This window comes from Labeo rohita, chromosome 2 (assembly GCF_022985175.1).
Source record: "Labeo rohita strain BAU-BD-2019 chromosome 2, IGBB_LRoh.1.0, whole genome shotgun sequence".
Classification (NCBI taxonomy): Eukaryota; Metazoa; Chordata; class Actinopteri; order Cypriniformes; family Cyprinidae; genus Labeo; species Labeo rohita.
This window is the reverse complement of record NC_066870.1, coordinates 13309320-13335598: the sequence shown is the minus strand read 5'-3', so window position 1 is coordinate 13335598 and position 26279 is coordinate 13309320. Positions and strand designations below refer to the sequence as shown.

General features: G+C 37.1%; 1 protein-coding gene across 7 annotated transcripts in view; it reads right to left on the bottom strand.

Annotated features, from left to right (window-relative positions):
- Positions 1 to 26279, bottom strand: part of arhgef4 (Rho guanine nucleotide exchange factor (GEF) 4) — a 113086-nt gene that overhangs the window by 24115 nt on the left and 62692 nt on the right. For 5 of the 7 annotated variants that reach the window (XM_051133759.1, XM_051133791.1, XM_051133766.1 and 2 more), the window contains 2 exons: positions 22664 to 22793; positions 21425 to 21478 (listed from right to left, as the gene is read on the bottom strand). In XM_051133759.1, the coding sequence (XP_050989716.1) occupies positions 21425 to 21478; positions 22664 to 22793 (184 nt within the window). Of the gene's footprint in view, positions 1 to 19186; positions 19697 to 21424; positions 21479 to 22663; positions 22794 to 26279 lie in introns of those variants that run through there. The other 2 variants (XM_051133799.1, XM_051133808.1) reach the window with 2 other exon arrangements.

Sequence of the window (26279 nt, the reverse complement as noted above, 5' to 3'; positions counted from 1 at the left end):
TTGAACTTCTAAAATGCAGCTTCAAAAACAATCCCAGCTGAGGAAGAAGGGTCTCATCTGGTGAAATGATTGGTTATTTTCTTAAAAAAAAAGTCTATACTTTTTATCCTCAAATGCTCTTGTATTACGTCTTGTATTACTTTATTACTCATATAATGGACTACTATGGTGCCCCGAACTTCCCAAAATGCTGTTCAAATGCAGCTTCAAACGATCCCAGCCGGGGAAGAAGGGTCTTATCTAGTGAAACAATCAGTTATTTTCATAAAAATAATACAGTTTATATACTTTTAAATCTCAAACGCTCATCTTGTCTTACTCTACCTGAACTCTGTTTTTTGTGGTTCATTACAGTTAGGGTATGTCGAAAAACTCCCATCTCATGTTCTCCCTCAACTTCAAAATCGTCCTATATCGCTGTTTTATCATTTTAGTTAAGGGTGTTTGATCTTCTTTGCATGTTTACTTTGCAAAGACTGTGTCGGTACTTCTGCAGCAATGTAGGATGATTTTGAAATCATGCTTGAAGTTGAGAGACAAAATACGATAGGAGTTTTTTGACATACCCTAACTGTCTTGAGTTAAAATACACAGAGTTCAGGCAGAGCAAGACAAGACAAACGTTTGAGATTAAAAAGTATTTAAATTGTATTATTTTAATGAAAATAACGAATTGTTTCGCTAGATAAGACCCTGCATTTAAACTGCATTTTGGAAGGGCACCATATCAGTCCATTATATGGAGAAAAATGCTGTATTTCTTTTGGATCGAAGAAATGAAAGACATGAACATCTTGGATGACAAGGGGGTGAGTACATTATCTGTAAATCTTTGTTCTGGAAGTGGACTTCTCCTTTAATGAGACTGTAAAATGATTACATAAACAGATATCAAATGTTAACCCTTTACCTGTCACTCCCATTTTTGAGCACAGATATAAGAATGCACTATCCAGACTCATTTTTATAAGTCATGAATGAAAACATTTTGTAATATCATTTTGATGTATATTTTCCGTGGTAATGCAATGTCTTATTTTAAAATGCCTTTCAAAGAATGAATTTTGATATTTTAAGTTTTCAACTGATATATAATTTCTTATGATTTCTATTGCGTGATAGGGAAAAAAGCAATGAAGAAAGTCTTTTGTGACAAAGGTCAGAACTCATGTTATGATGATTAGGATTTATTTGTAATATGGTGAAGTAAACTTAGGCGTCTCACTTAGGCGTTAACTCGTGCATGTTTTTATCCAGTCTACCATGTTAGGGCCCATGCATGAAAAACACACACACACACACATATATATATATATATATACATATATATCTTTATATGTTATTCTTGATCTGCTGAGGGTAATATAAAGAGTCGATCAAATAGGCAGGACTGTGAATGCGCACTGACCTGCTTCCTTACAAGTCCACATCCTCAGATAAAGTCACCCGACCGCACAAATTCACCTCAGAGCCATGCAGACGAAGACTTCCACTCAGCCTAATCCACGTGCACTTTAAAGATTAAGGCCTAGTTCTAAAATGACACTTACTTCCATTATAGCAGTCAACAAAACCTACAAAGTACATTAGTCCACGCCAAACACAAAGAACAAACACAAAAGATTGAGAGAAGATAGGAAACATATCGGAAAAGTCCCTTAACCTCAGAGGTCATGTCAGCATTTTTGAAATCACAATGGATTTTTTTTTCTTTACTGGTTTCCTATTTAGTCAACTTTTTTGCATGGGAGATACAATATGCTGCAGATTAGCTTTACAAACCCTGTTGCAGAACAATTCATTTGTATAATTTCTCTTATTTCTACTATTTCCTTGTTCAAAAACTGCAATACTTTTATAGTAACCAATAAGAGAGGGGCCATTTACCTCAAACAACCCTGAAAAACTTACAAGCAGTTTTTTTCTTTCTGTAACTGACCCAATACCTGCATTTAGAAGAGAGGTTTCCTCTTACAATAAAAGCAACCATCCTGATGTATGATAAATGTATAATGTACATTATGGCCCTGTCCCAAATGGCTTATTTTATGTGGAGTTGTGGTTTTGTGACCTTTGCTCCTGCCCATCCGCAAAGTCCAACAATACCACAGGGTGTCCCATTAATGATTTTATGATTCTAATGGCTGCTTGCAAGCGCCCCCTTTGTGGCCACGATGCAAGTTCCACACTGGGACTTCACAAAGCTTAACTACTCAACAGTCTATAACATTACATCATCAAAATGTGGATTCAGAGGGGGACAAAAAGGGCTGGGGGCACGATTTGTGTCAAGACAAATGCTCAATGTACATTCTTAAAGAGATAGTTCACTCATAATATAGAATTCTGTGACTCACCCAGACTCATATATTTGTTTTTTGTTTTTTGTTTTTCCTTTTATGGAACACAAAAAAAAGATATTTTGAAGAATGTTACAGCTGTTGTCCATACTACAGTGCAGTACTGTTATTGGTAACTAAAATTAAAACTAAAACTAATAAAATCACACACTGAAATATAAAAATAAATAAAATATTGCAGAACATAAAATTGCATTTTAGTGTTTAAGTGGAAATTAATTAGAATAAATTTAAATATAAAATAAAAAATATTAAATAAATAAATAAATATAAAATTCTTATAATAAATTATCTTCTATTTTATTAAATTGTTTTAATTATTAGTTAAAATTGTTAATTCTAGCTCTCTATTCTAGTTCTATTCTTTAAAAAACACTGTAAGACTTGCAGTATATATGTTTTCTAACAGCTTGTTTTCTTTAAAAACAAAGAGAAAAAACTAACTAGCTTCTCTATTGTTTTTGTATTTATTTGTTTTATTTTTATTTATTGTATAATTAACAAAAAAGGCCTCTAACACTCGCTTGCACTATTCTTTTCCTATTCTCTGTTTTCTTATTATTTGTTATATAATTAACAAAAAAATCTTGCTGAGACTTGTCATAGCACTTGCATATCATTGCTCTTTTGTTGATTTTGATTGCTTTCACTGTCCTCATTTATAAGTCACTTTGGATAAAAGCATCCGCTAAATGACTAAATGTAGTGAAGTAAATTGAACCTAAATAGAAATATAAAAAAACTATTAAAAACAACATTAAAAATTAAACCAAAATTGCAAACCAAAAATATAAAGATAAAAGCTAATGATGATGATAAATACTACAATAGCATCCAAATAATACTAAAATAACAGAATTTTCTATCAACAAAATATCAGCTTTCATGTTCCATTGAAGAAAGTCAACATGAGGGTGATTAACTGAAGACAGAACAATCTTTTTGGGTGAACTGTCCCTTTAATGTATCCCAGCAGTCCTTGAGCAGCTAATTTACAGACCCTGCAAACATTGACCATGACCACAGGCCCAATTTTTTGACCTATAGCAATAAATAAAGATTTTATTTCATATTGATTGCACACTAGTCCTAACAGAGTTCGATCAATGCACCACCGTGTCTTTTTTGCATGCGAGTGCGACAGAGTTCACAAAGCAGGCGAACTCAGTGTAATAGACTTTAAAGAGCTGGTTTAGAAGCTGGCTTTGAGTGGCACGGAGATCAATGTAGATCTATAAGCCCAAAGGGCCCTTCTAGAAAAAAAAAAAAAAAAAACTCACCAGCTCATGTTCACATGACCGTCTCTGTTTTAACACTGCAACAGTGTCCTACATTTACTTTAAACAACAGACAGCATCAAATCGATTAGACTTCCTTGTCATTACAAATGTTTGACATTTTAATCTTCAACAGTAGCAGATTTTAAACAACTGTTAAGCTGCATTAACTTTAATTAACCATATGCGTAGGTGTACTGCAGCATCTGAAACAAATGTGCAAGACAGGGAGCTCCGCCTCTATAACAGCAACATGTGTCTGATTCAAATTCAGATCAGAGCTCTGAGCAGCAAAACGTCCCAGAGCTGTCAAAGCCTGCCAGGAGTAATGATGCTTTGTTTAAGTAAACCAAACACATTACCACTGCATTATAATGTGAAAAACTCACAAACCACTGATCTTACTACCCACATATTGTTGATATCAGAGCTGCAGGACCCGAGGCAAATCACAGCGTCCATTTGCACATGTAGCCTACTTTCGTGAGATGGTTTTAATGAGAGTTTCTCCGAACACTAGCGGCTCATGGCTAATCCGCAAATCAAAATAAAGCACACAGATCAGCTTGGCCAATGTGAATGGATGTAATGATTGTACGGTAGGCAACAACACAGATGGAGTAAAAAATTAAATCAGCTAAGCAAGCACCAAATGTGCTTCATTTTCAAACATAAGTGCTGACATTTGCATACACCACAATATGAGGCTAACATGGACAAATAGAACAGATGTGTCATGAGACCAGAGCAATGTCTGTATCTGAGTGTAGAGTTTAAAGGAGTAGTTTAAAGGGATAGTTCAGACAAAAGAAGATATTTTAAAGAATGTTGGTTATCATTTCTTTTGTGTTCAACAGAAGAAAGAAAGTCATATAGGTTTGGAAAAACTTGAGGGTGAGTAAATAATGTCATGAGTAAAATCATTTTGGGTGAAATATCACTTTAAATGAATAACCAGCTGAAGCTCCTTGTTATTCTCCCATTAATTGTGTTTATTATTTGATTTAAAGGCTGTTTGAGTGTCTCGCCGTGCACTTCACAGCCACCTGCCCGTGACAAAATACAGAACCAAACAAGGACTCAAAAATGGATCAGGTAGAAAGAAGAGAACGGGCTGAAAATCATCTCCTCTTCTCCCTTCAACAGATTGATAGGCCTCTGGAGCAATATGTGGAGGAGTTCTTGGAGTGTTACCATCAGGTGAGCTGAAGTGATCATATGCTCAAGGCTTGTTTTCGGGAGAGACTGGATGACGATTTGTATCAGTATCTGTCTCCTGGTAAATGCAGCTCTTTATTGGTTGACTATATTAACTTTGTCCTCTAGCTGAATGGTTCAAATTTCGTTTTTGAAAAAATGAATGAATACATTTCCTGCTGTCATCCAATACCATCCCGAAAACGTTAGGGCACTCCAGCAAACCCCGAGTCTGCATCCAAGGCTTCAATGGACCTTACCATTAGGACCTCCACTCCAAAGTCTGCTCCAGGCTCCACTTCTGAGTCCGCTCCAGAGAGAGAAGTTTCCAAGTTCACTCCACAGAAAGAAGTTCTAGAGAAAGCTGTTTCCGAGTCGGCTCCAGACCCTGAGCACAGTCCACTGTCAGTTCTAGCTCTTGAGTCCGCTCCAGAGCCCGCTCATGCCCCAAAGCTTATCCAGAAGCCCATTCATGCCCCAGAGCCTAGCTTGGTGTTCGCAGGTTAGCCTGATCCAGTGATCACTGAGCCAGAAAAAAAACATCTGCTCTGTCTCTAATGGCTCTGGCATTTATGTGTGTTTTGGCAGCACACATGCCTGTAATCTCCCCCTGACGGCTGAGGTGGCCGTTCCTGAAGTTAAGGCTCTGAACTCCAGTGTCTCCTGTTCCTTCATCATGGCCAAAGAGGCCGCTCTAAACTCCAGTGTCTCTTCCTCAAACATCACAGCCACAGAAGCCATTCCTAACTCCAGTGTCTCCTGCTCCTTCCTCATGGCCACAGAGGCCGTTCTGAACTCCTGTGTCTCCTGCTCCTTCATCACAGCCACGGTGGACATTCCTAATTCCAGTGTCTTTTGCTCCTTTGTCATGGGCACGGAGGCCGTTCCTAACTCCAGCGACTCCTACTCCCTTTGCAGTTGGCATTTCTAGCTCCTGTGTTCCCTTTGTCCCTAGCTCCTTTGTTATTGCCATGGAGGCTTCATCTATGAATACTCTATGAATCTATGAATATGGTAGCCCTCCCTGACTACCTGGGCTACTGACTCCTCCATGGCTTCCTAAGCTACCGGCTCCTCCCTGGCTCCCTGCACTGCTGGCGCCTTCCTGGGAATCTGCAGTTCTGGCACATCCCTGGCTACCTGGGTACCAACTCCTGCCTTGCACTCTGCACTGCCGGTACCTCCCTTGTTCCCCGAGCTACCGGCGCTGCCCTGGCTCCCTGTATTACCGGTGCTGCCATGGAGGATCCCTAGCCTGCCCGCTACTCCAGGGTTATGTTCTGTTTTGTCTGTTTTGTCTTATGTTGGGTTCACACTGCACGATTTTCAAAGTTGTCGGATCGTTACTCTTCTCACGCTGCTGTTATGCATACACTGCTCGATGGATCAGTGATGGGGGTCACACACTACACAACTTTTCAATAGGAAGAATCCGCAACATTTATAAATTGTCTACAAATTACGTTTCACAACCAAATACAGTACACGCAAGAATATGGGAATAGTTTACAAAAACCTTGCAATCCAAGTTGTCTGTACACTGATTTGCAATGAAAAATAAAACATAAACAAAGAAGCATATGTGACCCTGGACCACAAAACCAGTCTTAAGTCGCTGGGGTTTATTTGTAGCAATAGCCAAAAATACATTGTATGGGTCAAAATGATTGATTTTTCTTTTATGGCAAAAATCATTAGGAAATTAAGTAAAGATCATGTTCCATTAAGATATTTTGTAAAATTCCTACTGTAAATGTATGAAAACTTAATTTTTGAATAGTAATATACATTGTTAAGAACATTATTTGAAGAACTTTAAAGGTGATTTTCTCAATATTTAGATTTTTTTGCACCCTCAGATTCCTTATTTTTAAATAGTTGTATCTCGGCCAAATATTGTCCTATCCTAACAAACTATACATCAATGAAAAGCTTATTTATTCAGCATCCATATGATGTATAAAAATTTTGAAAAAATGACCCTTACGACTGGTTTTGTGATCCAGGGTCACATATGAAGAAGAGAATGGTTGCTTGCAGAAGGTATGCATGCTGATGTTGTGTTACAGATCTATGACTCCGCCCCCTGAACTTTCCCTTGCCCTGTATCTGCTCTCTCATTGGCTAAAGGTCATCAGTGTCATTTCTAGTCAAAACATATTTCACACTCAAGAACTGTGAGTCGTTGACAGGTCCAGATATTTAGTATGCCACATATATCACGTGTTGGCGACATGTTGGCCTTTCTCTCAGATTGCATCTTTGTTAACACACTACGCAACTGTCACTTGTGAACGAGCACCAATTTGCCCCCAATTTCCCCAAAACTGTCAGCGAGTGAAAATCAGGGCTAAAACCGCAGTGTGAAATCTGCATTAGTTTTCATTGTGTTCAGTTGCCGTTTTCCTTGAACCTAGTTTTCCTGAATGTTTCATTCATCCCATTCACCTGTTACCTTGTTAATTACCTCTGTAGGTCGTTTGTTTGCCCTTTGTATTTAAACCCTCAGTTTCAGTCAGTTTTCTTATTTGATTAAAAGACTTTTTGAGTATCTTTTTCATCGTATGCTTCAGTACAGCCACCTACCAATGACATAAATATTGTCATTTTGCTTTGTTAAATCTATAAAATAGAAATACAATATCAAAGAATCCTGAAAAAATGTATATTGGTTCCACAAAAATATTAACATAGACTTCTTCAACATTAATGATAATAAAAAAATATTTCTTGAGTGGCAAATTAGAGTGATTTCTGAAAGATCACATGATACTTAAGACTCGAGTAATGGTTGCTGAAAATAACAATATTTCACAATATTACTGTTTTTACTGTATTTTGGAGGAAACAAATGCACCCTTTGTGAGCATAAAAGACTTCTTTAAAAACCATTTAAACAATCTTACACAAGTTATGGTGATAAATGAATACATGAATAAATAAAAGAATATTATAGCTTACACATAGGTTTGGAGTGACAGACACTATTTTTAAAAGGAAAAATGAAGTTAGCTAATCAGTTAGCCGCAGATAAGCACTGATGATGAAGAGTTATGCTAAGAGTGTCTGACCAAAGAAAGATAGCGTGTGAGTCACAGATAAGATCCTCACTGGAAAACATTCAGCCCAGTGGAATCTGACATTCCCTACGTATCAGAGAAGAGACAGCCGTCCCTGTGAGGAATCTCCACGTCACATCCAGTCTAAGTCTATTACACTCACTCCAAGCCAGAGTTTCTGACAAATGTGTCTGCTGTGAACCTCATTTTCAAAATAAGAGCCTGGTACCAAAATTGGTTAGTTTATCTTATTAGTTGAGTTTGGAAATATAACTGGCTGAGCCACTTTTAAACACTAGCGTACTACATGTAAACCAATGTTTCAAAGAATGTTTCTCTAATTCTGTATCAGACACAATACACATGCTAATTTGGTTTGTATAACACAACGGTACTTGTGAAATTAGGCTCAAATTGACTCAAACTAATTTCCTGAGAGGAAGCAGTTGTTAGGGCTAGTGCTAGGTCTAGAAAGGAGCAGCCGGTGCCTAGCACAGCTCAGCTGGGCGGTCCTGCTGGTGCCTGTCTGAGAACAGGCTTGAGGAACTGATAAGTCGTACTCACAACAAACAGGCGCACACATCGTTACCTGACAAATTAAAGCTGCACGATATTCCTCACTTTGCTGAAAAGCTGAAAAGGTCCGTGGCAAGATTACTGACATGCACTTAAGCTGCCAGGACAGTTTGATGGACTCCAGGCAGAGCGACGATGGGTGTGGAATTCTGGGTAAAGTGTTGCTCAGACAGTAAACAGAGGGCTGAGGTGAACATGGCGGGCAAAGAGCCTTCATCTGGTATTGTATTCTCACTGTTTAGTATACAAAGCATCAAGGTTAAGGCTGACTAACTGATTAACTGCTAATTTGTACGATTACTATTCTGTGCCCTCATTATGTGGAATTCTATGTAAACAAAGTAAAAGATCTTTCTGTTTCAACAGAAAACATGTTAACCATGGAAAGAAAGCAACGTTCTACAACTGATGAGACTTTGCACTCAAAAAATGAATAATAGCTTTCAAATGTATTTAATATAATCACGTGTGACCCTGGACCACAAAACCAGTCTTAAGTAGCACGGGTATATTTGTAGCAATAGCCAAAAATACATAGTATGGGTCAAAATGACCGATTTTTCTTTTATGCCAAAAATCATTAGAATATTAAGTAACAATCATTTTCCATTAAGTAATTTTGTAAATTTCCTACCATAAATATATTAAAAACTTAATTTTTGTTTAGTAATATGCATTGCTAAGAACTTCATTTGGACAACTTTAAAGGCGATTTTCTCAATATTTTGAATGCACCCTCAGATTCCAGATTTTCAAATAGTTTTATCTCGGTCAAACATTGTCCTAACAAACCATACATCAATGGAAAGCTTATTTATTAAGCTTTTAGATGATGTATAATACTGCGTATAGGACAACATTTGGCCAAAATGCAACTATTTGAAGATCTGGAATCAGAGGGTGCAATAAAATCAAAATACTGAGAAAATCACCTTTAAATTTGTCCAAATGAAGTTCTTAGCAATGCATATTACTAATCAAAAATTAGGTTTTGATATATTTAGGGTGGGAAATATACAAAATATCTTATGGAACATGATCTTTACTTAATATCTCAATGATTTTGGATATAAAAGAAAAATCATTTTGACCTATACAATGTATTGTTGGCTATTGTTACAAATATACCAGAGCTACTTATGACTGGTTTTGTAGTCCAGGGTCACATATATATGACCTCAAAACTAAAACACATGGACTAAAAGCCACAAAACTACAGTTATTGGTAACTGAAAACATTATCAGTTTAGTCATTGTATAATAGTAATATACAAAGTACAAAGATATGAAACTGTGTTATGTCACTGTATAATGACACTGTATGAACTACGTTTTTGACCACGTCAAAGGTCTTTTCTTTTCTTTTCTTTATCTTTTACTTTTTCTTTTGATCTTACTTTCTGTCTTTTCCCACCCACAACCAGAAAAACTCCAGCCTTTACCCTCATTTGACTTTCTGGCAGACTGATGTCAATGCCACAGGAGTCTGGAACAGTAATCTGTATAGACTGCAGATTATTACTAACCCTGAAAACAGGATCAAAGTTTATTAAATGACCCAAACAGAGGGAGGAGTGTCTGGAATCTCTCCATGAACTCACAGAAAATGAAAATATGCCACAGTGATTTCACAGCAGTGATGATGTCTCCCTTTATGCAGTGGCTATGAGGGATGGAATGAGGGTGGGAACATGACATCCTGACTGCAGTGAAATTAAAGCTGAAATTTTCTCACCTTTGTCTTCCTATAAAATGTAGTACTTTAAAACAGCTACAGTTTTCAAAATTGCTATGCTTATAATAAGGTACAATAGAGGCATAAAAAGTCGCAGTTGAGCCGTCTGGTTCAACAAAGTGAGATCTGTTTGAGAGCCAAGCTGAGGCGTTCACACAATGGGGAGAATTCCTCTGGTCAGTGCTGCGGTACGCTGTGGCCTTGTGGGCCTCAGCTCATTGTGGCTGTGGATGTAGCATCACACTGCAGTGCCATTTCACCCACAGACTGAGCAAAATACCTCAAAGAGCGAAGCAACTGAGTCACAGTGGATACTGCAAACAAACACTGTGTATAGTAACAGTGATGACACAAAGCTGATACAGTACAGCCTGATGCCACCGGAAATCTCAGTAACACTTTAAAGCCTTTATGTATAATGTATCATAAAAGAATTTATAATGTACGTTGTAATGCATATATACATATATATATATATATATATATATATATATATATATATATATATATATATATAATGTGTGTGTGTGTGTGTAACTAAAGTTAAAATGCATTAGAATATTCTGTTTGTGATGTGTTTTAATGCATTATACTTTATAAAAGTTTAAAAATTAATAGATATAAGTATTATAATGTTTAATAACTGTGGTTACAGTTATTAATAAGGCTCATTATAAGGCATAAGTAAAACTACTTTTATAATGAATTTTTAAAATAAAGGTTTTAAGCATTACTAAAATCTCTTTTAAATTCCATAATTATCCATGAAGATGTGGTTTGCAGTTATGAGTTATGCTAAAGTATTGTGAGTGGGTTATAGTGGTTGCTATGCAGTTTTTAATAGTGTTCTGAGCAGGTTTGTCTCTGTTGCCATGTGGTCGCTAGGGTGTTACAGATGGTTGCTATGCAATTGCTAAATGGCTAGCTATGGCTCAGGTTCCTCCCGCAACATGTATATGGGATTTTCTTATGATTCATTTTTCCTGCAAAGTGACAATCATAAGTCTGAATTCTCTGAATTCTTCACCTCTTTTCAACAGTTCACATGATTTGAGGTATTATTTATGTGAGCAGCACAAATGGTATGAAGCAAAGTGAGACATATGGGGAATATTTGTAAAAATGATTATTATTTTAACAAGTACCATTCATTTAAACCTTTTCTCCAAAAAAACACATAACCATCTGAAAGGGATAAAAATTCTGTCATTAATTACTCAGGCTCATCTTGTACCAAACCTGCAACACCTTTATTCATATTCAGAACACAAATTAAGATATTTTTCATGAAATCCGAGAGCTTTCTGACAGCTTTTGGATTTCATCAAAAATATCACAAGTCTTATAGATTTGGAATGACATTAATGCATTGTGCTTCCTTCTGGAGCATCAGTGAATGTTTATACCTTTTTTAATAGTTGTGTTTGAGTCCCTCAGTTGTCTTCAATGTAAAAAGATGCATCTCAATAGTCACTGCTGGAAAGAGTAAAAATATGCAAAAGATGCTGGAAAACTGAAGAATCTGCAAGACCTAGAGGATTTTTCTGAAGAACAGTACTCAGTTTAACTGATCAGAACAAACAAGGGACTCATGAACAACTATCACAAAACAAAAAAACAGGAAAGAAACCAGGGTTCCCAAACTTTTGAAGGGAACCCTTCAGCTATTTGTTTGTCTTGTGGACTATATGTAAACATCTTTTATGTAAATTATCTTACTCAGGATGCATTTTGTATTTTGTCAAAATGATTCACATTTTCACAGATTCTGCAAGGCTTTCCCAAACTTTCGCATGTTACTGTAATGACAGAATTTTCGTTTTGGGGGGAACTATCCCTTTAAGAACTATAAAGTAATTGCTTTTTGCATGTTCTTTGCGATGCTAAAATCCTGTAAAGATGTAGCCCTCATTTGAATATCTATTTAGAGGCTTAACATTCATAACAGGTCTTGTCAAGTACTATTTAACCCTTTCAATCTATTATATTTAACCCTTTCAAAGAGCATTCTGTGCCTCAAACAGGCTATCATACCATAGAGCTGTACTGCAGAGGTTTATGTAAAAAGGTGTGAATGAAACACCATCTGTCTTACTGCTGTCAGTTGTGATAGGGCCTGAGGGGCTGTAGACCCCCCGTGCTCTTGTTGGATTATGACCAGCAAAGGCGTAGTTTACAGAGTCTAATTCATTTGTCTGAATTAAATATTGAATGACATGTCGTTCGGTTTCTTGAGGAATAATCATTTATGAGGATTAAACAATGAGTGTTTATTTAGAAAAGAACTTCAGACTCATTCTCTATCTCTTGACCCAGCTCACACTGGGCGGTCACAAGATTCTGCAATCAAGACAAAATAGCCCGCAGGGAAAATACGGACAGCAACACATCTGCTTCTCTTCCAGCGTGGAAACTCAAGACTTTAATGAAAGTGCTTTGGAGAAGAACTGAGACTTTCTATTTCTGGCGCTGAGACAAGTGAGAAGTGGTCGTGCATTTCACACAAATAATGAAAGCAGAAGAAGATTTGCAGAAGCGCATATGTAGATGTGTGGCAGTGGTGACACATCCTGTGAGACTCTACTGTGCGCTGCCCTTTCTATACTTGCAGGCGTCCTTGACGTGTAAATGCGGGAAAACAGATGAAAAAGCCATTTGTGTTGTTAAATGTGTCAGGGTGCATGCATTCACACGATGCATGCAGAAAGTATGGTACATACACCACTGTTCTAAAGCTTAGGCTCAGCAAGATGAATCTCTTGAAAAAAGCCCTCATGCTTATGCGTTATCACAAATACAACAAAAATGTCTTCCTTCAAAATTTGCTGCTTCAGTTTGCAGAATTTATATGTTTTCCATTTTAACATATTTTAAAATATAATTTACTCCTGTTATGGCTAAGTCGAATTTCCAACAGCCATTACTCCAGTCTTCAGTGTCACATGATCCTTCTGAAATGATTCTAAAATGCTGATTTGGTGCTTAAGAAACACTTCTTTAAAATGTTGAAAAAAGTCGTGCTGCTAAACATTTTTGTGGAAATCGTGATATATCTTTTCAAGGATTCTTTAATAAATAGAAAGTTCAAAGGAACAGCATTTATTTGAAACAGAAATCTTTTGTAACATTATAAATGTCCTTATTGCCATAATTATATTGTTTACATAATTTGTGTAGATTCCAGTGTAAAGACAAATATTGTGAATGTTTTCTATTATATCTATTTGTTGCTTATATTCTCTAGTTTCTCTAGTAAATCAGTGTAGTAAGTTGTGTTGTGTTTAGTACAAGCCATGGGTTAAATGGGTGATTTATCAGACTTCCAAAAAGGGAAATAGGTCGTAGGGATATCCCATTTAGCAAGCAAGTCTGCAACCTTAAATGTTTGGTGTTTTAAGTACAACAGTGCACACAAAGCATGACAAGACTTCATCGGTGAAGAAGGATAGTGGGCAAAAACAGAAAGGGAATGATAGGGACCATCAAGCACTACTAAGGATTGTGTCACAGAACCACTGCAGCAAAGTGAAAGCAAACCTCAATATTCACCTTGAAGACCCTGATTCCTCAAAGACCAATCCCAGAGAACTTCACAAAGCCAACATCAATGACAGAGCTACAAACGCTAAAACTTAATCACAGACACCAGTGATAAAATGTGAAAAATATGGTGTCAAGATCATAAAACCTTTACATTTGAAGCAGCAAGATGAACAACCGCATTTTCCAGCTGAAACATTTGACTTAAATGTTATCAAACTACTGTGGGCCGTTTTGGAGAGAAGTGTGAGAAGCAGACTGCCTCCTCCAACAACTTTAAAGCAACTGGAGGATGTTTTAATAGACAAAATTCAACTAGAGACTATTTAAAGGATCGAAGAATCTATTCTAATACAATTGGAAGCTGTTATTAAAGGCAAATAGTGTAAAACATATTAATAATGGAATACTGCCTGTTTTTCCAGACACTCACATTAGTTTGCCCAACTCTTGTACGTATTTAAAACAAATAGCATAATGTACTGAAATTTATTTTTAAATGTTGTATAAAAGTGTACCTTTTGAGTTATTTGTATTATAACAAAAAGACAAAAAAAGTAATGTGTAAGTAACATGTTTAATAACACATTTTTTTAAAGAAGACCTATTATGCACATTTATTACAATATGTAATATTAATATATAAAATGGAAACATCTCAGGTGTCCCCAGAATGTGTCTGTGAAGTCTGAGCTCAAAATACTCCACAGATCATTTATTATACCATTTTGAAAATCCCCATTTTGAGTAAAAGCAGAAACACACTGTTTTTGTGCATGTCTCTTTAAATGCAAATGAGCTCAGATACTCTGGCAAAAACTTCTGTTTGGTTTTGATTATCACGTCTATCATGCTGAAAAAAATATGTTTTAAACCATATTAGTTTAAACTTCTGATATATATATACATATATATATATATATATACATATGTTTTTCTGAAAGCAGTTGTCACATGCCATGTGAGTACTAAACTAAGTTGAGCAGAGGTGTTTGTGTTGCACATCATATATGACAATGTTAGCATCCATTCATTTTAATTGCTGGAGAAAACTGGTTAATTTTGAGCTTTTTTGCTCTATTTTCATCTTCCGGGTTTAAAATCTACATTGTGCTGGCGTCAGAGTTTGTGACATCGATGATGCGTTGGTGTGACATAATTATTCATAAGGCTGCGCGTTCTTATCCTATGAGAAGACGCTTCGTCTAATTATTCACAACAGCGCGTGTTGATTTGCTATGACACTTCAGACTGTGAGATTGCGTACAATAACTGAGAGGAACGTTAATGGATCGAAGGAGACTGTTTTTGTTTGCTTTGTAAGTAGAGTTCGGCACAAACACGATTCATTCATAAGGTCAGTGTAATAGCCGTTTTTACAACTCCTTAACGCAACCTATCAAAAGGATTATAAAATAAGCCTTAATAGTTAATAGAGGTGCAACAGCACGCTCATATATATGTTTTCGATGCAGAGTGCAAACGCCTCTGCATTTATTTGTGTTGTTAACTCAATGGGAGTGAAATGAAACTGTCTGAACCTGAAGTTGACTCCCCCTCCGCTCCGCAGCGCACCACGCCCACTTTTGCAGCATTTTTCAAAACTATGGTGAGAACTAACAAAGTGCTGAAACAGGGGGTTTTCATGACCCTTTAACATGGAAAAAGTCAGATTTTCATGATATGTCACCTTTAACATTGTGATACGAATAAACCAAGGGGTCAAGTTTTGGCTGGCTAACACAGCCGTTAGGTCTAGTCTCAGCCTCAGACGTCACGCCCAGGGAACGTTGACTAAACATCTGATGTATATGGAAACACTTCAAGAGTTATGAAGTCGTCATCAGATTGAATCCTGTAAATTATACAGGATTTCTGGGAGACGTGTGTGTCCCGTTCTTTAACGTTCCGCCTGGAAACAAAGATGCCGTGACGCCAAACGCCCTCATCGAAGAAGAAAGCTGTCGTGTTTACAGCTGTGACAGTGAGTGCTTATCAGTATTAACTAAACTCTGGATTTTCAAAAGTACGTCAAATAATAAAATTTTGTGGTACAGAATCTTTGAAGGGGTCATTGGATGCCCATTTTCCACAAGTTAATATGATTCTTTAGGGTCTTAATGAAAAGACCTTGTCAAAATGAGCTCTGCAAAAATCATCTCATTCTAAGGGGTTGTTACTTTAAATGTAAATGAGCTCTGCTCGCCCCGCCCCTCTCTTGTCTCTGTGGAATGACGATCTTGTTTACTTTAGCCACATTTAGCCGTGTTTAGCCACTAAACTTCCTAACTACCACATTATAAGGAAAGGCGATCACAAAGATTCGTAAAAAACGCTTATAGACACTGAAGCTGGATCACGAATGATTCACGCTAACATAGACGGATATATGTAGATCGGGAGGCGCATTCCCTTCACAAACAAATGCAATCCACTGCATCTTCAGTGGCTCAGATGTCGGAAGAAAGTGACGACCACTACGTTCATTATTGCATCCAGCAACACAACACTTCAATCACTCAATCAGATCTGATCTGAGGTAAGACGCTCATGTCAATCATCCATCGTGGGAGCGGCCTCTGTCGGTGTGACGGTTACACAAGCATCTGAGAATGGCTCGATTTGAAAAAGGGGATATTATTTTTACAGATTAATTAAAAACCACTGCATGGATTTTTATCATTATAGGGTAGATTTGTTCATACACTGCCAAAAACACATTAATGTTCAAACAACATGTAAAAGTGAAGTTGGCATCTGATGACCCCTTTAAAATATGTCCAAGAGTTTTACACACCAGTCTGTTATTGTGGCGACATTTCCACGCCCCTAAACATGACGCGCCACAAAACGAAAAGTGATTGGTTGCTTTACCTGTCAGTCAAGTGGCCCTCTTGGGCGGGTCTTGGCCATTCAAAGCAGACAAAGTTCCCAGACCTTCAGCCGGCAGTCTTGAAGGGGAAGTCCACTTCCGAAACAAAAATTTACAGATAATGTACTCACCCCCTTGTCATTCAAGATGTTCATGTCTTTCTTTCTCCAGCCGTAAATAAATTTTTTCGAAGAAAACATTTCAGGATTTTTCTCTTTATATAATGCACTGCTATGGTGCCCTGAGTTTGAACTTCCAAAATGCAGTTTAAATGCGGCTTCAAACGATCCCAAATGCGGTTGTAAACGATCCCAACCGAGAAAGAAAGTTCTTATCTAGCGAAACGATCGGTTATTTTCATTAAAAAATACAATTTAAATACTTTTTAATATCCAATGCTCGTCTTGTCTTGCTCTCCCTGAACTCTGTGTATTCAGGTTCAAGACAGTTAGGGTATGTCGAAAAACTCTAATCGTATTTTCTCTTTTAACTTCAAAAATCATTTCAAAATCATCCTACATCGCTGCAGAAGCACCGACCCAGTCTTTGCAAAGTTAATATGCAAAGACCCTAACATTCAAAAACCCTTAACAAAAAAGGTAAAACAGTGATATAGAATGATTTTGAAGTTGAGGGAAAACATGAGATGGGAATTATATTCCATTATATGGAAAAAAAAATCCTGAAATGTTTCTTCAAAAAATATAATTTCTTTACGACTGAAGAAAGAAAGATATGAACATGGATGACAAGGGGTGAATAGATTATCTGTCAATTTTTGTTCTGGAAGTGGACGTATCCTTTAAGGTCTGGATATGCGAGACTATGTTAGGCCCATAACTGCACCATTCTTCTTCACTGAAAAGTATTCAAAAGTTTAATCCTGTCAAATATATATATATTTTTACAAGCATTTAAATAGCATATATTTGATTATATTACAGTAGATACTCGTAGATAAAGTGGTAGATCATTTTTGGCACACTCTTAAAAGTAAAGATCTGCTAAGCAAGTGCCACTAAGATGAATGGAAAAGCTAATAGGTAGCTTTCTCCAGATATTACAGTACACACTGTAGACTTCCAAGTCAGTAATTACACTAAAAACCAGTTCTTGTTGCCCAACACTAGGGTAGAGAGTCTCTCAGTTTAGTGAATGGACTGTTTACAACTTTTGAGTTCTGTGATTCCAGTCTGGCTTGAACCCAAACCATCTCTGTCTGCTTCCAGATGCCAAGGAAGTGCAAACAAACTCTCATTAAACACCTCTAATGTTCAAACATACAACCATTCCAGTTCAACACATTTCTCACGTGTCACTCACGTTTTTTTTTGTTCTTACGACTGTTCCGTGATCAGCTACGGACAGCGTATGAGCACTGTAATGAGGTCAGCGGACCGTGACGAGGTGACAGCGCTGTTTGAAATGTCTGTAGCTATTGCCCCCCCGGCTCCCAGTGCACCATTTATTTCCCTCCATCACAGGAAAAGTCACATCCCATCTCTCTTAGGACAAAGCAGAAAATGAGAAAAACATCCAAATTGCAGCTGACGTTGATAGCGGTGGCCGTTTGTGACATCAGTGCTACCTTGGCTGACGGTCATTGGCTTGTCTGTCACCATGCCAACCCTGAGAGAAGATAATGAGACCAAAATACTGCTCAAACTGGCATCTCATCTCATTTCACATCGCTCGTATTAGTATACGACTATGGGTAGTGCCAGCACACAGAGAGTTGCTCTATTCTTAGAAAGGAAACCTGAAGAATTTGCGTTAATCGATATAATGGCTCTGCTCACGGAGGCAAAAGGGGCAGTGTTGGTTTCCCCTCAAATATTTTTAACACAGCCATGCTGTGCTGAATGTTATGCTGCACATCAAGCATTTTAAACAAATGCTGATATGCCACATCGTTTACTATCACATAGGTGTGGAAAGGCTCAACGCATGCTAATTTTGCACATTAATATCCTGTGAGGGAATATGTGTAGCTGCCGAATGCAGGAAACGCAAGGAACGAAGGGAAGGCTGTCACTCCGCTCCTAAGCAATCCGTCTATATCTACAATACACATTGGCTCACTTGACACAGCCTTCCACAACATTACCACTTAACCAATTACGACCCAGCAGGAACATAGATCAATAAATGACATCCGTGACAGTAATGTAATAACCTAAGCAGGATGCAGGCGGTAAAGAGCGTGGCATCTTCATTCAACAGTCGAGTCGATTCACCAGCAATCTAGCTCGGTTTCCAACTCATGTTGCTTCTATACATCGATTGGTCAGAAGGCGAACTCCTGTTGCTTTGACACCAAACGCATGAACGGCAGCTACGCCATGTGTTTACATTTGCATAGAGACAGTGGCTCTTTCAGCTACCTCTTTTTGCCCATCAAGGGCTCAAGACAATGCCATCACATTGACCGAAAGACTGCAACACAATGAACAAGAGCTGTCACAAGAACCTCACAGAGGCACAACGTCACCAGTCGCATGAGTGTCAACTGACGTCAAGCTCAAAATGCAGCTCCACGACCACCAAAACATCCGAGACATGAGTCTTACCGTTGGTGGAGTGAAGGCTCTCCAGACTCCAGTAATGGGACATGACCCCTCGCACTGCTCGAACCCCTCCGGCCAGTCCCAGAGCGGGGCTACAGTCTGAGTCAGAGCCAGGTGACTGCTCTGAGCTGCCACCACTGCAGCCACCTCCTGCCAGCGGGACGCCCACCTCACCGGCACTGTGCTGGGTGCGCATGTGGACGCACACCGAGAGGAAGAAGGGTGGCGTCGCTTCGGCAGGTGTCGGGTCCAAAGCGCGTCTGCAAGGCTCGAGTGTGCGGCGTAGCCTCAGCCTCCCTCTGTCATTCCTCACTCGCTCTCCTGCTCTTTTACTTTCACTCTTGGATGCACAGTCTCAAAGAGCTCACGGCTCAACACAGACGCCCAGACACACAATCAGCCTTCTCTCTCTCTCTCTCTCGCTCACACGCATACAGTCACAGGCTGGCATCACTGGGGATCCTTTAAGGGGAGGAGGACTCACAGCTCAATGCGAAACGCTCGGTCTGGCGTTGAAACGGACCGCCTTCTCCCTCCCTTCTAGTCCCCCCTTGAGCTCCCCTCCTCCACTGTTAAAGCCAAGCTGTTAGTAAACCAAAAGACAGCGCCTGGAGAGACCACTAGCGACGTTGAGAGTTGCGAACACCTTCTAAGAATTTAACCCATAATTAGCTAAGATCACACTAATGATAAGCCCAAAAATGTAAGCAATTTATCACAACAAAACCGGGAATGTGCTTGCACGGTACGCTGATGTGATACCAAAAGACGTGATTTCCACAGAAATGGTCTGAGTCTCTGGAAACTAAGAACAGAAAGGAATGTGACTTGTGTGAAGCCTTTCTCACCAGACTCAAACATAAGAATCTTGACTTATGAACCCTTGCAGCTGTGACTACACTTTACATAACATGGGAGCTGGATCCAGTACAAAGATAAAACTCTGTGGAACATTCCGCACATTCTTGTGTATGACAGGTCACCGGTTTCGATCAGGGGTTTTTGAACTGGGATCTGGGGACCCCCAGGGGGCCACAAAAGGGTCTGTGGAAAAGTTCACTACAAAACAGTGCAAAAAATAACATCCAGAAAATAGTAATAATAATAATAATTATTGTTAGTAGTAGTAGTAATATTAAAGTAAATAAATTGTATTATATTATATTATATTATATTATATTATATTATATTATATTATATTATATTATATTATATTATATTATAAAAACGCAAAATACAGAGAATATATATATATATATATATATATATATATATATATTACATTACACTGAGAAAATTCAAATAATATTTACTTATTTTTATATTTATTTATTTATTTATTGGGATATGTTCCCTCGTAAATATTATTGTTATTGTTGTTTGTAGTAGTAGTAGTAATAGTACATTTTTCCAATTATTATTATTATTATTATTATTATTATTATTATTAATTAGAATAATATTAATTATTTAAGACAGATAAAATATTTTCAATATCACTATTGTTGTTTTGTTGTTGTTATTATTAATACTGTAAAATCTATGAATAAATATAAAAATATTGACATTATCATTATTATTATTAGCATTAGCATTATTATTATTTGGAGTAGTAGCTGTCAAAATTTCCTATTGTTATTAATATTATTATTATTATTATTATTATTATTAATTAATTAATTAATTAATTAATTAATATTTAATGTAGACAAAATATTAACAATATATTCTTATTGTTATTTATTTATTTTTTTAATTTGGAGTAGTAGCTGTGAAAATGTAAACAAAACAAAATATAAACTATAAAACAAAACAAAATATAATATAAACAAAATATTGACAATATACTATTATTATTATTATTATCATTGTTATACAATGACAATATTATAATGTTAAGCATTTTTCTCTTATAAATAAAAAATACATTTCTGTATATATAAAGAGGCTCTCTTATAAGAAGATCTTCATATTTGGAGATCAAAATATAACATAAAACCCTAACCCAGTTTAAATCACACACACTTAAAAATTTAATTGGACTATTAGCCAACAGACTATAAACAGCATAACATAATCATCACTTAAGTCTTCACAAAAAACACACGAGCTGAAGAAAATATGTTCAACACAGCAGTCACAGATGCAAACAGGTCAAACAACCAGGTTTAAGTATGCCTTCAAAATCTCATTCAGGCATTGTCCAAGCTCATAACTATGATTCAGAAGGAGTCAACTCACCCAGAGGAGCGACCTGTCCATGTGCCTCTTGTGCTGGTGTGCTGAGATTCGATTCTGTGGAGAGAAGCATGTATCGGTATTAGTTTCTCTCTTGAAGTGCTCCTGAACTCAAACTACTGTACAAACGAAAACTCAAGTTCTACATTAGCATAACCTCACTAGGAATGCTGCACTGGCTTGTTATGCAGCGTACAGAAAGGTCGTGGAGTGGGCATGATGTCAGCAAGGGGCAAAATGAGGTCGTTGTGTCTTTCTCCTCATAGAAATCCATATTACATAAAGCAAGGCATTTAAAGAGTTCTTGCAAAACACAGAGCATGTCATAGCAATAAGATATCAATAGTGGGAGGAATATTTTACATAAAACAGATCAAGAAGTTTCAGATCAGACATTCAGGAGAAAAAAAATGGACACTTTAATATATAACTGGCTCAGATTTACTCAGGGTTTTATGTTGATCATAGAAACATAACGCTCATAACAGCAGGCAAACAAAACAGCCAACTCAAGGTCAGCCAAAACCCATTTCATAGTAGCTTACAATCAAAGGCTACACTTCTGTTGAGACACTCAACTCGATTTCCTAAATCAAAGTCTCCTTTTAAAAGTGTGCGTATGTGAGTGTATGTAAGGGTGGGGGGTTAAAACCTATGCCAGGTCTACCTCTATGCTCAAAGAACGAGAGAGAGTGAGCGAGAGAAGGCCTGGCGCCAGTGAGTGGGTGAGAAATAATCAGCAGGATTGTTTGGCAGAAACAGAAAGGATCAGCACTGGGGGCCTCTGAGCTCCACGCTCCATGCATTACCACACAAAGATAGCCTCTGTGCTCCCGCTACGTGCACACATGACTGAATAAAGCTTCTTCTTAAGGAATCGCACGTTGGAGGTGGAATTCATCACTCATCACAGATGTACTGTTTGTTTGCGGCTGCAGCCAGGCAAAGAACTCCTCAGGTTTATGTCCAGGTATCTCAACGCAAATGGGTTAGTGTTTGATGATGAAAGACTGTAAATTTACATCAAAGACGTCTGTGAGTCTCTAGGCTCCGACTGTCACAAACAGAACTATAAATAACTCACAGAGGGTTATCAAAGGTTGCAGAATGAAGGAAACCATTGCCCCCTGGAGGACAATAAAGTACATCCAGACTTAAAGATTTAGGAAGTCAATATACTTTGTACTATAATAAAAGGTTGTGGTGCAATCTATAGCTAGTTTTAATGCCAATGGTTTGTACCTGAAAATGATCCACGGTGAGGCCAGCCCAAAAAGTCCAACCCAACAGGTGTGCTTTGGGAAAAGAAGTGGTCTTTGAGAGGAACAGAGGGGAACTGCTCTGGAGAAGTTAGGGAAAATCTAGCACGCACCTATGGATGAAATTAAAACATCCCCATTATAATGATTAATAGTAATGAGAAAGTATACAAATATTTGCTACATACAATTTCTTACTACACTACTACATTTACTATATATATGCATGTAGGTATATATTTATATGTATATATGAAAATATACATATATATGAAAGGTACTGACAAAACAGTGAGAAACAGTGTATATTATTAAAATATATTATTATTGTTAATTCTAAATAAAAACAAAAACATTAAATATTTATAATAACAATGTTCAAAAAATCACAACAGTATCAACAATAATAATTATTAATAATATTATTAATAATAATATAATATATATTTAAAGGATTAGTTCACTCCAAATGTCCTCATAATTTACTTAACCCAATGTCGTCCAAGACAAGTTCATGTCTTTCTTTCTTCAGTCGAAAAGAAATTAAGGTTTTTGATGAAAACATTCCAGGATTTTCTCCATATAGTGGACTTCAATGGGAATCAGCAGGTTGAAGGTCCAAACTGCAGTTTCAATGCTTTATAAGGTTCTACACATCTAGCAAAATGCTCAGTCATTTTCTAAAAAAAAAAATTAAAATGTATATACTTTTTAACTGAAATGCTCAGCTTGCACTAGCTCGGCTTTGCACGTTATGTAGTCACGTTGAAAAAGTCACACGTGACGTAGGCAGAAGTTCCAATCCAGTGTTTACAAAGCGAACGTGCAAAGAAAGTCAAATGCTCTTTACAAAAAAAGATGAAACAACGATGTGGAATGAAATTCCAGGACTTGCAAGGACTTTTCAGGCACTACTTTTTTGATTTTCAAGGACTTCAATCAAAAGGTTAATAAAATATAGATAAAAATATACTAATAAAAAATGGCAAAAATTAAAGTGAAACACATGCTAAGTATTACTACTAAAGTATTACAAAGAATACTACTATTTTACTATATTACTATTTATACTACTAAGAATACTACCTTTACTATAATAAAACCACATTTAACTTTCTTAACGGATTTGTATTTGTTTATACTTTCTTCCTTCTTTCTTTAAGAATACAGAAACCTGCACAGAAGTTCCATTTTAAAGCAAAAAGCAAAAGATTCGCCATTCACGCTCTGAAATCCCGATCTGAATAATGATTTGCGATGCGAACCATCATTTCAGATAAGGACTCGGAGCGTGGAGCCCAAATCATTTTATTTAGACTGGGACTTCAAATCGCGTATCGCAAATCATTTGAATTATTCAATTGGTGAAATGACTCACAAACCAGTTCCGATCTAAATCAAATGATTTGCGATACGTGTTTTGAAGCCCCGATCCAAAAAAATGATTTCCGATATACAAAGATGTGATCTAAATCAAATAATTTGTGATTCACGATTTGAAGTCCTGATCTGAAACAAACGATTTGCGATACACGATCCGATTGGAGCACTTCGAAACAGTGAATCAAAGTTTCATGAGTTTTTGAGCATGTTTCGGCACTCAAAAATGCAATTCATTTTGGAGAAGAAGAAAAAGAAGAATCTGAGCAATCTGAGAATGTTCTGATCTAAATCAAATGATTTGCGATACGCAATTTGAAGTCCCGATCTACGAAAATGATTCAGGATATGCAAAGTTGCAATCTACATCAAATAATTCTCGATACGTGATTTGAAGTCCTGATCTGAAACAGATACGCAATGGTTTAACTGATTCAGAGTTTCGAAAAGCATAGTTTTTCGAAAAGTGATGCTGAAATTTGAAAATGAATAGCTCTTTTAATTTGATCTGGTGTTTGTTAGTGAATCGCTTGAAATGTATGTTCGAAGTCATGAGTTTGAATCAATCAGGGGTGTGTTTCCCGTATATAGACGTAACTCGCTGATTAACCTCCATAGTACGATGCATTGCTGTGGAAACTAACTAGCTAGTTACGACTGTTTCCCAAACGCAGTTGCATCTCTATCGTTTGAACCACATTAGTTCAACAATGTAAGGCCGTTGTTAATGATGTCACTGAGTAATAACTTTTGTTATTTCACTGATTAAAGATCTCTAAAATGCAGCTATACTGAACATGGCACCGGATGACTAATGTACTAATTTTTATTCCTTGTCATTTCACTTTATTTGACATTTCATTCATCGCGGGTTCCCTCTTACGTCATACTCCGGGTTCCCTTAGGCATTTATGCGCATGCGCACTATTCAAAAACAGCGCTTACAGAGGTAGCTTAAAAATACATAGATTAAAATGCATTTATATTTAGATCGAGTGAAATATATAGATTGTACTGCATGTTAGCTTGCTTATTGTGCCCAAGAGCATAATTTATTGAGCCCTTATGTCTTACTAACAAGGACTATGCTTCTAACCACAGGTCGAGAGCTATAGTTCCAACCACCTAAGTTTGTGACGCTGTTTGCGAATGTTCGTTTGGACTATGGTTTCGGGAAACACTGAATCGTTGAACTATGTTGGTAACCAGTGTTGGGGAAAGTTACTTTTAAAAGTAATGCATTACAATATTGAGTTACTCCCTAAAAAAGTAACTAATTACGTTATTTTTGCTTATTAGTATGGTTGAATTGGATCACTGAAGGTTGGCAGCAAAGGCATTGGTTAATAAAATGGTATTAAATGCTTAAAAGACATCTGTTTTATTTAACATATTTAATTATTGCAGGTTTGCGTCATATTCTGAGTTGAATTTCACAGTTTTTATTCATTTTGAGGAATACTGAATCTGTTTTTTGTGAGTGAGATGAATTATTGCATGTTCACATTTATTCTAAAACTAATATCTTACTCCCGATTTCTCTCAACATTGGGAAAGGAGAGCTTTTAATCAATAAATGGGGGGGGGGGAAGTAACTGGCGTTAATTATTTGAAAAAAGTAACTCGGATATACTCTTGTCAATTAAAAAGTAATGCGTTACTTTACTAGTTACTTGGAAAAAGTAATAATATTACGTAACTTGCGTTACTTGTAATGCGTTACCCCCAACACTGTTGGTAACGACAGAACTTGCGACCATAGTTGGCTAACGATGCTTTTGGTAAACGCACCCCAGAGCAGATCCAGTGTAAATGGCTCAATTGATTTGGCTCATCTGTTCCTCTTTTCACATCTTCCGCCATGTTTACACGACACTGTTAGTACTACTACTTGCTTAGCTCGATTGTTTTCTGACATTGACTGAATTAAGCAAAAAAGGTGTGTTTTTTAAATTGTTTGAAAAGATATGTGCTTGTTCACAAAATTAAACACTTATTTCATAGATACATTGTCTTCAAGCACTTTTCAAGTACCTCTTCAGGAATATTGCTATTTTCAAGGGTTTTCCAGGCCTTGAATTTCAAAAAGTCAAATTGAAGTGCTTTAAGCACTATAAGCACCTTGTACGAACCCTTGTAGACAAGACCTTTACTCCTTAGCCTGGGATCATGTAGAGCCCTTTGAGGCTGCATTGAAACTGCAGTTTGGACCTTCAACC